This window comes from Syngnathus leptorhynchus, chromosome 4 (assembly GCF_054491065.1).
Source record: "Syngnathus leptorhynchus isolate UIUO chromosome 4, UIUO_Slep, whole genome shotgun sequence".
Taxonomy (NCBI): domain Eukaryota; kingdom Metazoa; phylum Chordata; class Actinopteri; order Syngnathiformes; family Syngnathidae; genus Syngnathus; species Syngnathus leptorhynchus.
Genome location: NC_141198.1, coordinates 15,407,028 through 15,422,350, shown reverse-complemented (window position 1 = coordinate 15,422,350; position 15,323 = coordinate 15,407,028). Strand labels below are relative to the sequence as shown.

Sequence of the window (15,323 nt, the reverse complement as noted above, 5' to 3'; positions counted from 1 at the left end):
TGACGTCTGCTCTTTTATTGCAGATTTTAATGCTATCATGCTCCCAGGTAGCCATATTAGCATGTTGTTGGCGTCACACTGGTAAGTAACTTTGTTTGCATTTAGCTTTTGTGACTCATTCTCACTACTTAACCTTACTTAAACCTGCCAGGGTTTAACTTACATTAATATATAGCAGTTTGCTAATGATTTGGACTGTTTAGCATTTAGCTCGTGCAACTAAATCAATGTTAAAGTAACTTTTAAGTGAGTGTTTATCTTTTAATGTTAGCATGTGGCATTTAGCCAGAGGCCAACCTCCCTAGTATGGTTATCAGAAAGTTTATACCAGCAATTTGCCCATCTGACTCCCAGTGATAAGCTTGTTTTAGCAAGAAGTATTTCCCCAGCTTCTTTTACGGTTTATCTGACTAGCATGCGGCCGGTAAACCGCACTAACCAGTAACTGTGTTTTTCTATTATGTTTAGCTTGTTAGCATTTAGCTTACATGACCAATATTTCTTTGTTAGCATATTAGCATAGCATTTCATCAGTGTGGTTGCCAGTGTTTAGGTTATCATTCAACCTGTGTGACTGCCAGTTTTTAGCTCCTGTTAGTTTGTAGCCTTTAACTGAATACATGCTCTCTTAAGTGCTGTACAATCGATGACCTTGAATTTATCACTTAGACGTGCAGCACCGCATCCCCCCGCCACCCTTGAGCCCCCACAGGTGTCAATGTCGAAAACTAGCATGTTGTTTTTATTCCTTCCTGCTAAAGCTCGTTTGGCTAATTGTCACGTTTCATATTCGCACGTGATGGAGGGCGCCATTAGGCCGGCACCCATTAGGGACCCCGTGGGAGTGTGGGGGCCAGTCAGGGGGCGGCATCAAAGGCCAATTTGCCAGGCAGACCTCATCAATTGAGCCTGTTAAGTGGACCTTTTTGACGCCTTTTAAAACGAGTGCAGAGCTCAATCCGCTCAGGGCATCAATCTTGCTAGCTTACGCCTTTTAGCGGCTTAGCAAACGTCTCGGTGGACTTTTCAAAGATTTGTGACGGTCAAAACATTTGTCACTTTGAACACAAAAGGATTCGAGGGCAGTTTTCACTTTATGATCCAGCAGCAGAGACTAGCTTAATCGTTGGCTAGCTGCTAAAGGATGACGACGGCGACTCATCACAGCGCAACCGCAATGTCAATAAAGCTTCCCCCAGTATGCTAATTGTAGCAAAACGACTAATGTCAATAACTGCTATGTATACAGGATATGTTAATACATTTGACAGCTTCACATAGAGAATTCATCTTATCTTTTTTATCACAAGATACACTTTATCTCTACCTCTTTCATTTTTTCTCACCTCTGTTTGGAAAAAAGTTTGGACATCCCTTTACTAAGCACTGCTAACCTCACATGCTAAATGCTAACTTCAGGTGCAGCTTTTTTTCTGGACGCTTTCGGTTTTGAGGTCGAAGGCTCGAATGCTGCTAATTGGTTGCGTGTCCAGGAAAGGGGCGGGACTTTGTTTGACAGGCGGATGGGGCAGAGGGGGAGATGGAGGGTGGGGGGCACATATAGATTTTCCCGTCTGTTGTTTTTTTTTTTTTTGTATTTATGTGCTGCTGTTAGCCAGTCAATCACATTTAATTGACAGCTCTGCGCTGGGGGGCTGAGCTGGGATGACATGACTTTAATGCCAGAGGGGGGGGGGCAGCGAACTGAGTGGGACGGGGTGGTGCCCCCCCCCCCCACCCCATCTTCCGCCGTCAACAGCATTAATTGATGTAAGCAAGACCATGATGGATGCTAAATCAAAACAACCTTAGAGAAAAAGTCGTTAACAAATGCAAAATGGCCACCGGATACCAGCAGGGGGCGGCATCCAAACGTTTTTTTTGTTTTTTTGCTGGGCGGCAGCCTTTAGGGATGGGGTCTGTGGGGTGTCGCGTCATGCGGTCGATTGCGGTTGACGGCGAGCATGAGAACACCTTGTTAGTGTGTTTGTACGCCGCTCCCGCAGGACACCACAAAGCTACGCTAAGATACACCCGTTCTCGCCACATCGACCGCTGCAACTCTGAGACGGCGTTAAGCTAGTGGGAAAATTTCAGTCGAAGGCCTACGTTTTTTAAAAATATATTTTTATGCCCATCGTTGAGTTTGGTGATAGCATTCGCTAATGCGTGACACCTAACATTGGCTACACTCTGGGAATTTAGTCTGTGGCTAAATAAGACATCCTAACATAAGATTAACATTGGATAAATGTTGACGTAAACCAAGCATTGGGTTTCCCCTGCTAAATACTAACGTAAGATTAGCCATGGGAAGCCACAGGTTAAATTGAGCACTTAATGACTCGAGACGCTATTATTTACCAGCCACACATGCTAACAAATCAAACACTGGGAATCACACGGGCAAGATGCTGAATCCTGATATAAAATTAAGTGTGAATCCAGGCAAAATGACAACAGAAGTTAAACATTTGAGAGCTACTTAATGAATGGCTGCGACATATTTTAATCGAATAAAGAAATGTTCCATCACCATAATCTTCAAAGTAAGAATTACATGTGAAAAATAAACCGAAGTAAAAATGGATTGAAAATGTTTTCCAAAAACACAGAGCCACAGCAGAATGAAGAAAGATCCCTGTGCTAGCTAAATCCTAACATAAGATAATCCTAACATTTGGGGCACCACACAAATTTAACGCTAACAAAAGCTAAAACCCTATAATAGCATACGCTAAAGCTAGCTTTGCTACAAAAACAACACAAATACATTATCTTAAAATGATTTTAATGGGGAACAAACATCAAAATTGATTTGACTATTGAACAAAAAGTCTTCCAAGAAATATTGAGATGATGCTAAGATAATAAGCGTTAACACACTCACCTAGTGGGACAGAAGGGGCACAAGTTGTTCCCGCTGGTCTGGATCCAGTTGCGGATGCAGTCCTTGTGAATGGTGTGAGAGCAAGGAAACAGTTGGCGGCTTTTGAAATCTACCGCCTTCTGGCACATCATGCACAATTTGTGGGACCCGGCGCCTTGGGCTGTCTGTGCCAGCGCCAGGCCCACTTGATCGCCCAATTGCTCTACTGACATTCCTGCCAGGGTCCCGCGGGCGCTTTTCACTTGCTGCAGAAGAGACGTCAGCTCCGCCCTGCTGCATTGTGGGAAACGTGTCCCCAGCTTGTCAAGGACCTCGTCCAAGCGGCTGGAAGAAGTGGCGGCCGGCGTTGACGGGGCAACCGGGTTGGCGGGCGGCGTTGGGGAGTGGCTGAGAGGCGGGGTCGATCTGGCGTGGGACGGTGGAGGGCGCTGCGGGTGGAGTGGGTAATGGCGCGGGTGAGGCTGAGGGGGCGGTGGCATGCGGTACTGAGGCATTCGCTGGGGTGGTGGCATAGGATTTAGTGATGTTATCATCTGTCTGAACTTCAACTCCGCCTAGAGGGGGGGGGGACGGGACAAATGAGTTAACAAAAACTATCATTAAGATTGGTTGCGGTTGGGGAAATGTGCGTGACGCTACTTTTGGTATGTGAGGCAGTGCGGGTACGTTGATGCGCGGGAGAGACTCCAACTCTCGTCCTTCCTGCAACTGTGCCAGGACCTCCTCAAAGCGCTTTTCCAGCTCTGCCTGGTTCCTTCGCACTGCTGCTTCCTTGGTTGCCCAGCTAGCCTTCTCCTGTTGTCGAAGTGACAACACGTACTCGGACACCTGAAACATGTTCAAGCATGTTCGTGTCTGGTCGCTAACTCGCGTTGTTAAGCATGTAGCAGTCATTCATCGACCTCAATTGCTAATTGTGTTTGCATGTAGCATTTGGCCGATGACTCGTGACTTGCCAGTGTTTCATGAATTTAGCTAATGACTGCCAGTATCTTTCCCACGTTAGCATTTAGCTCATGATGGTTTCCCGATACGTGGTACCTCTGCGAGCCAGGCCTGTATATGCTCCATGGCGACGTCTCTCTGTGCCTCCACAGCGTTGACCTGGTCTTGCAAGGCGTGGCTCTCAGCGTCTTTGGCCTCCTGCCTTATTCTGTCCATCTCCTCCTTCAGTTCGTCCAGCTCTTCCTGACAGCGTCGCTGCTCCTCATCTAGCTCCCGCGTTTGAGCAGCTAGCTTAGCAGCGCTCTCCTGCAGATCCTTGGACAGCCTGCAGGCAGCAAAGCTTGTTTGTCACTATAGCATACATCTTGTTTATCTAGCAATTTAGCATCTTGTTAATATTTAGCCAGTGATTCCCGACGTTTAGCTTATGTTAGCATTTAGCACTTAGGTGACTTGCTGTTTTTAGCAGAGGTTACTATTTAGCTTTTGTTAGTGTTCAGGGGTTGGCAGCTCATAATCTTAACACGTGCCTGTCCCTATCGTCCTCTGCACGGCTTTTCTCAGCACAGGCTTCTTGCTTCTTGGACAAGAAGTTCTTGCGCGTGCTTTTGGAGTTGTTGAGCTGCAGCTTCACCCGCAGCGTGTCAAGCTTCTCTAGCAGAACCTGCACAGACAAAGAGTTTTGCTTGTCTTAGCATTTAACTACTGACTGGAGTGTTGAGCTGATTTTAGTAACTCCTAGTGTTTACCCTGAGTTAGCACTTACCATGTGTTTAGTGACTGTTAGAATGTAGCACTTTGCCAGTGTCTGGCATATATCTTTTATCTTCTTTAGCTTTATAGCTTATATCCATCCATAGCATTTAATTGAGACTGTTGTTATCGCTGTTTAGCTGGACTTGGCACATAGAATTCCATCTGGTGACTGCCAGTGTGTCTTAGCGTGTAGCATTTAGCCACCAACCTGATGCTGCAGGGTGGTCTCAGCCTTCGTCTTTTGCAGCTGTGCTGTGTACTTTTGTCGCTCAGCATCCTCGCGCTGCCACTGCTTGACCAGGTTGCTGTGCTGCTCTTCGAGCGCGTCACCGCACTCTAACATGGTCGCCACCTGCTCCTCCCAGTCGTCTGCTACGTTGACGCCGGCGTCAGCCAATGTGATGATGTCCGATGCGACGCCATCTGTCTGTACCGACTTCTCATGCCCAATGATGTCTGTTGAGAGAGAACGTCTTAGCATTTAGCCTGACACACCCAGGCTTTAATTACTGTTAGCATGTAGCATTAACTGACTGGTGATTAGTTTGTGTTTGTCACATGGGTTCTTGCAGGTTAGATTCTGGAAGGGAACCCCCCCCCCCCACACACACACACACACACGTCAGAAAAAAATCAATATAACATTAAAACGATTAATTTCACCGTTTAATGTGACGTGATTATCATGTTAAAACTTTTGAAGTTGAACACTGATTAAATTTGAATTCCAGTTCACACTGGTGGGTTTCTGTCTAACTATAATGAAGTTAAACTAAATTACTAACCCCAAAAAGTAAACCCACGTGTTTAAAAAAGATTTTTAAAAGACACAAAAACACGGCCAGTCTTCACGAGTGCTCTGCCAGTGACCTGAACTGGAAGGAGTTGCCTCGTTTTGTTTCGGCAAATACAGAAGGCTAACTTATGTGGTAACTTACACGTTATAAAGTGAAACTTCTCACGAGACAACCAAACCTTGAACTTTTTCTCCCGCCTCGCGTGGCAGCAACACGCTTTTACCGATGATGATAAATTACGATTGTCAAGTTTTTGTTTTGTTAGAAACGTAGTGACATAAAAACGTTACCTTCCGTGGTTTCATTTTCAAACAGCACTCGATCCTTGACGGTTTCCATGTATCTATTCTGACAGCGCGAAACTAAAAATCGTCTGCTTTCCTGGACCGGACAGAAGTATTTACTCACGCGACTAGTTACGACAAGTTGGACTGATCAGTTCTTTAAAATAACATTATATCGCCCGCTTTTGAGTAACTCGGCTAATGATTCATCTTTAGCACATTCTTGCTGGCGAAGTTACTTCCGGTCACATTACCACGCTGGGCACACCACCTGACTCCTCTGCCCCGCCCCTCCCGATTGTCAGTCACCCGCCGCGGAGGTTAGCTCCTGGCTGTAGCAGTTAGCCGTCATTGGGCGTGCTACGTTTGTTGCCTCCGCGCAAATCACCCCGCAACCACTAATGCAGTCTATGGCGGCCACAGCCAGGGACCCTCCGCTGAACCACAGCGATTTCCAGGAGCTGGAGGACACCGAGGACCTGTTCCTGGAGCTGGCGGGCGGCCCTCGCGAGGTGAGTCCTGATGGAAGAGGGCTGGGCTGGCTTTTCAAGCTAGCAGTGGACAGAGGAAGAGAGCCGTTAATCATTACTTAACTGGCTTTGATGGACTATGCTGATGTGTCCATCCTTTTAATCAAAAGCAATTTATTTTTTGTAACTCCTTGTATTTTGGAGTTAAATGTAACTACGGAAGCTGCCGAGGGTTCATATGCGAATACATCGGATCCTTAGGTGCGCGTGCACGCGTCAGGTGACAGGCACGCAGGTGAGGATGGAGCGTTCACGGACACTGGGGAAAAAAACAAAAACACAAGCACAGTTTTTCTACTATATTATCTGTAAACATCTCAAGATTTTCTTGTGTCGACTTGTAATAAACCACGAAAACACTTATTTGTATTGACTTAAATGTGATTCGGTTTGTTTGAACCTTGTAATCTTATCAATGCCAGTGACATATTGAAAGTCAGAACCATATAATGCCCATCCACTGGGTGACAGAAAGCACACAATTAACCGCTTCTTCCACACTTTTGTGACATTTTTCTTTGGTCAAAATAGGTTGTGTAACACTGGTTTGGATTGACAGTTCACTCCTTTGTTTAACTTTTTTTTTGTCTGGTCAGCACTTGAAATTCTTTACCGCTGATGAGTCTTCCTGTTGAGCAGATATGTGTTGAGTCAGACCTATGGAACCTCGTTGTCATTTCTTCCTCTTTATTTAAACAAAATATGCTGCTATTGCGGGGAATATCCAACACTTTTAAACCATTATTATATTAATGAGTTGGTACAATTTTCAGACAAGTCTGAATAAAGCATTTGCACGCTTTGACCCTCGAGTGTAGTTACCTCATTTAACCACATCAGGCTAAGCAGCACTGAGCGCCACTAGAAGACATGCGGTGTCATTAGGAGCAAGACGAAGAGGCAGAGAAGGTCCCCAACTCATATTGACTGTTGTTCCCACTGAGCAGAGGATGTGAAGTACGAGTTATTGGAAAGTTAGCTTGATAGTTAGAATAAGAAGAGCAAGCTTAAGATGTTGCAGGTTGGTGTTTACTCAAGTAACGTTTTGGATCAATTGTCGGATTGACTCGAGTAACTAATTCTGTTAAAAAGTCAGTTAAGATGTCTCCATTTTTCTAGACATATTCTTCTTTTGGGGCGTCTCAAAGTCTGGTTTCTTATTTTTTGCACCTACTTTGCCTGTCAAAGTGACAGCAAAAGACGGATTTGAGTGTGACGAGTTACTGCGGCTCCTCACTTGTGTCAATATTGAAAGACGCTAACCGCCGTGTGACGTTTGCATGTGCCCTCAGACACGCATCAGGTGCTTTGAACAAGCATCTACTCCAATTTGACTTGTTGTCCCCTGTGTCACTTGCTGTCTGTCCGTCCCGCCTCAGGAAGTGTACCCGAGCAGTGGGAAGTCCAACGGGCCCAAGCTTGACTTTGACGATGACGCAGACGATCTGTTTGCAGGTAGGTGCTTACTGGATGATGTCATAGAGTGGTGCCGGGACTTTTCTTTTATTTGCTTTGTGACCAAGCTTGTAACTCCATTTATTTGGCTGTCAAATCAATATTTACCATATAAATGACTTGAAAGGAGATTCATTTCAACAAGCGCTACCGAATGTTTGGCTTTTTAATATAAACACATCGGCCGCCATTTTGTCTCGTGTGCGCGCGTGGTAGAAGCCACAGAGGAAGTGTCACTGGACAGCCCGGAGAGAGACGTATTGCTGTCGGACGGCCCGTCGCCCGCCATCACCCCCATCACGCCGCCCACCTCCGTCCTCACGCCGCGCTTAGGACACGCCCACAACGACATGTTTACACACTCTTCCTTCGATGAGGTAAACAAACGTACACATTCCTTTGCATATATACACACACACACACGTTCACATGTACACAAAAACACTCATGTGTGTTACTGTATCTTCAGCTAGAAGAAGAGTCCAGCGACACATTGGACATTTCCATCTCTGTGTCGGACCCCGAGAAAGTCGGTGAGTCGGCCCTCGTCACTCAACATCCTCTCCTCAAACGTCCTCACCTCAGTTGGCTCGCAAGACTCGCTCGGTTTTGCTGTTCCCAGGCGACGGCATGAACGCGTACATGGCCTACAAGGTGTCCACCAAGGCGTCATCGTCGTTGTTTAGGCTTCCCGAGTTCTCTGTCAAGCGTCGCTTCAGCGACTTCCTGGGCCTTCACGGGAAGCTGGCGTCCAAGTACATGCACGTGGGCTACATCGTGCCTCCCGCTCCGGAGAAGAGCATTGTGGGTATGTTGCTATGGTAACACAAACCTGTTGACCACGGTCATGTATGATGCATGTCATGTAGGAATGACCAAGGTGAAGGTCGGGAAGGAGGACCAATCGTCAAATGAGTTTGTGGAGAAGAGAAGGTTGGCTTTGGAGAGGTATGATGATGTCACATGTCCAATTTGTTGTTGTTGCTGCTGAGTTTTGGGTGTTCACAGAATGAGCTAGTTTTGGCTCACAGAGTTTTGTCACGTTGTGGCGCAGGTACCTGATGCGCACGGTGCAGCATCCCGTCCTGCTCAAGGATCCCGACCTCGTGCAGTTTCTGGAGAGTTCCGAGGTAAATCAACAAACCAAACAACACACCCCACACCGAGATGCCTTCTGGGACCAGGCTGGTGTGCTTGGGGGCGCGGTCTACGAAATAAATGGCGGTCTGTCAGCGACTTAACAGATGAATTGTGGGACGCTTGAGCGAGCGCGGCGTCCCGTCCGGCCCACTTAATGAAACGCAACCAGGAGGGGGGTTATAAATGAAAAGCACCCCGTGGTCCCCAACCCATAGCCCACCCCCTGCTCCCCTCCACTTTACCCCCCCCCTTTCATTTAGCCTCCATCAACGAGGACCCCTGAGACCCTGCCTCCGCTTAAATGGTTTTGAGGGGGGGGTTGGGGCAGGACCACCAAATGCGAAAGTAAACTTTTCCGAAATGAAGAAAAATGAGCTCTCACGCTGACGCTCGGATTTAATCTGGAATGCGGACGACGTTCCAATCGCTTTGAGGGTGGGGTGCAGAATGACGGGAATTAAAGAGGGTGTTATGTTGGCTCGGGAGGTTGGCGACAAAGTGATTGTGTCGAAAGCGAGACAGCGGCGGCTAATTAAATGGGGAGAAACAAACGTCACGAGTCGTTTTGTGTTATCAAAGACCGACACGTTGCCGGCTTTCTCCATTAGGGGGCGCCGTCATGCCGTTGCGTTAGCATCACTTGTATGCGTTAAACACACACACGGATGTCTCACAAATCGGTTCATTAACACAAGATAAAAATTAATTTTGAAACAAATTTTAATGTTACATTTTTTTTGTTGCAAAATTCCATTTTATCCAATTAACCGATGGAGTCATCACAAGAAAATTTGATTTAAAAAAAAAAAAAGTATTTGATAGCTGCAAACCTAGTATGGTGTTGCCTCTGTCCTGTCTACATCTTGTCAAGTTCTGGTTCGACCTTCGACCCCTTTCACGCCGCATGCCCTGTAAATGAGTTGTCGGACAGCCACGAGTCATGGATTTCAATATCCTCATTGCATCCCCTTCCCGTTCCTCCACTACGATTCCCTTCAACTCCCCTGCACCGAACAGCAAGCCACAGAAAAAGGGCGTCTTTGATGATTGTCTGTTTTGCGTGTTCCAGTTGCCGCGGGCCGTCAACACGCAGGCTCTGAGCGGCGCCGGCCTCCTCAGGATGGTCAACAAGGCGGCTGACGCCGTCAACAAGATGACCATCAAGATGAACGAGTCGGACACTGTGAGTTGCTCCGTGGGAAGCGGGGATGCCGATCGGTGGGTTTGTAACCTTGCGACTGTGACGCGCGCGTTTGCCTCAGTGGTTCGAGGAGAAGCAGCAACATTTTGAGAACCTCGACGCACAATTGAGGAAACTTCACGTCAGCGTGGAGTCGCTCGTGTGTCACAGGAAAGGTACGTAAACGGAAGCGTGCGTTAGAAAAATAGACCTACACACGTACAGTACGTGAATATAAATGTGTTTGCGTGCTTGTCGATGACCTCGTGAATAATTGTGCACATGCGCAGAGTTGTCCCAGAGCACGGCACAGTTCGCCAAGTCGGCGGCCATGCTGGGCAACAGCGAGGACCACACGGCGCTATCCCGAGCTTTGTCTCAGCTGGCTGAGGTGGAGGAGAAGATAGAGCAGCAGTACCAGCAGCAGGCCACCGCTGACTTCTACTTCCTGGCCGAGCTGCTCGGAGACTACGTGCGCCTCCTCGCAGCTGTTAAGGTGCGTCACTGACACCTTTGCTAAAGTGCACATTGAAGAAAAAAAAACTTGAGAAATGATTTCTTTATTGCGATACAATGGGTCGGGAAGGAAAAGGCGCGCTATATCAGGCGGTTCACCGTAAGACGTGTACGATACATGATAACGTGCTGTCTGCGTGCGCAGGGCGTGTTTGAGCAGCGCGTGAAAGCCTGGCAGAGGTGGCAGGACACTCAACTGCTCCTGCAGAAGAAACGAGAGGCCGAAGTCAAACTGCAGTTTTCAAACAAATCCGACAAGTTGCAGCAGGCCAAAGACGACATCAAAGAGGTAAGAAGACAACAGGTGACGTCAAAAAGGAAACTTTTAACACACCATTATTGATCACATAGTACACGTGTCAATATTATAAAATAAATTAGATATGCAAATCAAAGACGAGCTCATTACACTGCAACAGCCAAGATGAAGAACTGGCAACATCAAAGAGGCAAGGCGAGCTTCTCACTTGCGCCAGAGTCGTCCGCCTGCCACGTCCAGCGCGATGAAACAAACGCACCTTTGCTACTCACTCAAGTGAAAAGTTTTTTGTTTTTGCGGCTGAGGAATTTTACCAAACGAAGAAGAAAAAAGACTTTTATTAGCCCGTCAGCCCACAAATTCAGCCTGCGAGGCGTCTGTCAGAAAGCGCACGCACTGTCGGGGGTCTACAGTTAACAGAGGAGCCGGGGGGGGGGGGGTTGATGTTGTTGCTGTCAGAAGTCAATGTTTGGCAGTAGAGTTGCAACAAGCTTTTATTTACTACGCATGGACACACCAGCGACTACACACAACGCGCACACACACACATGAGAATGTGCACGCACACACTGCTAAGATTTTTTTTTGCCCTTCATTTAAAAAAAAAAGTCTTGAGTTGTGATGTGTAACAATTGTAATATTGCTTTGTTTTAGTTAGCATAGTGTCTGCAGCCACAAAAGCAAGGGCTCAAATTTCAGTTTTCATTTCAAAATCAATTTCATTGAGAGACAATGAATGAAAACATGCATTATTTTATTTTCAGCAGTTTTGGAGGCACTGATTATGAGTTTTACTTTTTGAAATTTGCTTGAATTTTTTTCCCCCCCATCATGCCTCGCTGCTCCAGGAAATTGAAGAGGTAGGACTCTAAGCTCCGCCCTACTTGACGTTCTCGTTGTTTTTTTAGCATCCTTTTCATCCTACATTTATTTGAATTTTATTGGGGGTCCTACATATATCATATTTTTTAGATTACATTTTAATCTGGTTATTATTCTTATATGATCACATTCCTTTATATTTTTTTTATAAAACTTTCATTATTTTTAGTATGTTATCAGTTTTATATTATTTGTCATTTTTGCCTCAGGTAACATGAGTGAAGATTTTTCTTTTTTTGTCACGTGACACATGACAACCGACAATTTATACATGCATGCGCTTCATCACACATCATTTCACAAATGCTAATAAGTGGTTACATGCCATTCATTGGCGCTTTATTTATTTATATATTTGCGTAATTGTGTCAACTTTGGACCTCTGCTGGACTCCTGATAAACAGGTTTTTTTTTTTTTTTGTACTTCCACCTAAATGAGCCAAAATAGCAGTTTGGAGTGGCCTTTTGTTGCGGACAGCCAAAGGCACTCCTGTGTCTAATCAGTACCTTTATATAGCAAACTGTGAGGTGAATGGTCAAGGAGAAACGCTCACTAGCCTAGATTTCTATTCTACTAAGAAGTGAAATACAACAGAAGTGTTCTTTAGCAGTGATTCTTTCTTGCACCATTGGAGGGAGCCGGCGCACCACTACTTGTGTTAAAACACACTCACTTTTCCTCGAGGCTTTATAACTCTTGTTGTGGCTAACGTCGCTAACGTTCCTGTGTTGCAGTTGGAGGGCAAAGTCCAGCACTGTGAACGAGAATTTGAGCAAATTTCCAGAATCATCCGCCGGGAAGTGAGTCGCTTCGAGGTAAGCCTGCAAAAAAAAACAATGCGGCTGACTTCTGCATTTGTAAACAACCTCGGTGTTGTTTTGGTAATTGCAGAAGGAGCGCGTCAATGACTTCAAGAACATTATCACCAAATATTTGGAAGCCCTCGCGCTCACGCAACAACAGGTAACAAATGTAATACCATAAATGTAATACACATTTTAGTGCACTATTTTTCCGGTTGAAAATTAAACATATAGTTTTTTGTTTTTTTTTCACTTTGTGTAGAAATATTTGATAGCAGATTTTATTACTTATTTCTGTTGAAATACATTGATACATTTTTCATTACCCTTTCATACCTCTAAAAGTATATTCAAACAGGTTTTAGTACATATATGTCTATAAAATATATTAAAATTTCCTCATTGCATTTTTATATCTATCGATAAAATTATAAAGCACTTTTTGTCTACAAAATATGTTTTGAAGCACTTTGCATTTTTTGTACAAAAATGTATTACTTTGCGTTATGTTTATTGAAAAAAATATGTCGTTTTTATACAACTGTATTATGATGATAATTATATTCATATTTGCGTGTTTGTGAACAGCTGATAAAGTACTGGGAAGCGTTCTTACCAGAGGCCAAAGCCATCTCATAAACCGCCCACAATGCATCTGGCCTCCTTTCCTTAACGAGGACTCTCGGAACTCTTACTCCTCCTCTTTTTCTTCTTCATCACCCGACCGGGGCGCAGCTCCCCCCCCCCCTCACGACACTTGAACGACCTCCACTTTGTTTTTCATGAATCTGTCAGCTTTTGGCCTTTCACCAAACCTTCGTGTCTTGTTAAGTGGCAAAAAAAATTTACATCAAAGATTTGAAATAGGCTCACTCTTGAATTGCTCAAATTATCACACTAATTTTAAAACGCATTCAATGTTTACAATCATTTATTTTTGAAGTTTAACTTACCGGCTAACTTTATGCTAACACTATCAACAACAAAAATCTGAATTATATATGTAGCTTGTACTTTTCTCCGATATTATTGTCTTTTGCGAGCAACTAAGCTAATCAACAAAATACTAATTTATTTCCACCAAAATGTGAAACCAGAATAATTTTCATAAAAACGTGAAAAAGCGTCGACTACTTAATTTTTTCACTTTGCTTAACCACTCAAATGGTATGCTAACGAGCCGCTAGCTAGTGTGAAGAGCATTTCAATATCTTAAATTGTTGTCCATCCTATTTTGGTGCAGATTTTTCTTTGTGATGTTATTTGATTTGAAAATAAGTTTTTCAAATTTTCCTGTTAACTCGCAAGCTGGTAAGCTAATCATTAACAACGCACGAAAAAAATCAAGTGCGAGTCACATGTGACGTGCTAGGTCAATTTTTGCTACCGCCACATCACATATTAATCAAGAATTATTTTCTTTTCAGAGCAGCTAAGCGTACCATGCTAGTTAATTGTCACCACTCACCAAAATATGAAGTGAGGAAAGTGGCCATTACTTGCCAAAAATCACTACTGTAGAATGTTTTGTTACTTTTTCAATGTAAACCACTTAAATGCAATGCTAGCTAGCGACTAGCTAGAAGGGTCACTCATAAATAGATTTGTAGATTTGTTGTTTTAATTTATTATTTTTTTCTTCCTTAATTGAACTTGATTTCAGCATTTGTCTTTATTTTTGCCAATTTTTTTCATATTTTGTAACTTTACTGTTAAGACATTTGGATGTGATGAAAATAAAGAATTTATCCTCATCACTTGACTTGAACTCATCTGAACGCTAAAACTCTTTTTGGGTACTTCACATTTTGCCTTTGCTTTACATTCGAGATTACAGCTAGCATGCTAACTGCTAAAGTGACCAAACTGATGGTATTGCATTGTTTTAAAGTAACTGAGGACATTGTGTCTATTTTCTAATAATTGCTTTCCCATTTCGTTCCGAGATTTTCACGTAGATGATGATGTTTTTTTTCGTAAGCGGCTTCATGACCTCACATTTTTTTGTTTTTCACAACAAAATCATGCGACATAAACAGAACAACTTGAGTTTTGTTTCCTCAGAGGCTTTTCATGTAACATGCTAACTTTGCTAACATTTTCGGGGAGAAATAAAAAAATAAAACAGACGATGATGATGAAACTATGATCCTGTAGCTATCACTCCAGCTACTGGTTAGCTCTCACAGACTGACACAAATGTCCTGATGCCAATGTCTGCGTACAAACCTCTGCCCCCCGCCCCGTGTTATCTTGGCCTGCGTTTGCGTGTGCCACATTTTCATGTTCTCACTTTGTGTTGCGTAAGCCGGCGGCGGCGGCGGCATGATGATGATTAGGAGGAAGATGATGATGATGATGTCGGTGTTATGTCCTTGTTCATTTTGTTATCACTTTGTTATCATATTAGCTGATGCAGCACAAACCCCCATACAGATCCCCCCCCCCCCTCCCCCTCGAAATGATCAAGAGCCCCCAGCAGCTGATAAGAAACAACAACTTTAATTATTTCTGCTCTGTCACTGAGGGACCCCCTTAACCACCTCGAGTGCACCCACCCCCCTTCACACACACAAACACACACACACACTCTAGACCCCCCCCCCACCCCACCTCGTCTGCCCCTCCCCCACCCGATATCCACATCTGACACGGGCTAAAACAGAAAAGGGGGGGGGGGGAGACAAATCTCAGAAGACCACCACGTTGAAATTGGACCAGTTTGTCATGCACGACACTGACAGTCACGCGTACACACGTATGTGTGTGCACTAAGTCGGGACATGAACATTTTTTAGTACTTGGGGTTTGAACTTTTCCGGTCTGTAAGAATATTTCAGTTTCTAAGTTGGTGGTCTCTAAGTATACCGTGCCGGTCTTGTCAC

General features: G+C 44.6%; 2 protein-coding genes across 3 annotated transcripts; one reads left to right on the top strand and one right to left on the bottom strand.

Moving 5' to 3' along the window:
* Positions 1 to 2,472: 2,472 nt before the first annotated feature.
* On the bottom strand, positions 2,473 to 6,379 carry rnf214 (ring finger protein 214). Of its 2 annotated transcripts, none has more exons than XM_085909275.1 (6): positions 5,126 to 5,667; positions 4,800 to 5,047; positions 4,366 to 4,499; positions 3,932 to 4,160; positions 3,530 to 3,718; positions 2,473 to 3,444 (listed from the first exon to the last, which is right to left on the bottom strand). In XM_085909275.1, the coding sequence occupies exons 2-6, from the start codon at positions 4,932 to 4,934 to the stop codon at positions 2,887 to 2,889; spliced, it is 1,245 nt and encodes a 414-aa protein (XP_085765401.1). In that variant the 5' UTR covers positions 4,935 to 5,047; positions 5,126 to 5,667; the 3' UTR covers positions 2,473 to 2,886. The 2 variants fall into 2 exon arrangements, with proteins under 2 accessions (XP_085765401.1, XP_085765400.1); XM_085909274.1 differs by lacking the exon at positions 5,126 to 5,667 and adding an exon at positions 5,679 to 6,379 and having other exon boundaries at positions 2,487 to 3,444.
* Positions 6,042 to 14,192, top strand: snx2 (sorting nexin 2). Its single transcript, XM_085909260.1, has 14 exons — positions 6,042 to 6,184; positions 7,582 to 7,657; positions 7,874 to 8,034; positions 8,127 to 8,190; positions 8,280 to 8,465; positions 8,527 to 8,605; positions 8,712 to 8,787; positions 9,867 to 9,980; positions 10,060 to 10,153; positions 10,268 to 10,473; positions 10,639 to 10,782; positions 12,370 to 12,450; positions 12,527 to 12,598; positions 13,027 to 14,192. The coding sequence occupies exons 1-14, from the start codon at positions 6,074 to 6,076 to the stop codon at positions 13,075 to 13,077; spliced, it is 1,515 nt and encodes a 504-aa protein (XP_085765386.1). The 5' UTR covers positions 6,042 to 6,073; the 3' UTR covers positions 13,078 to 14,192.
* Positions 14,193 to 15,323: the final 1,131 nt, after the last annotated feature.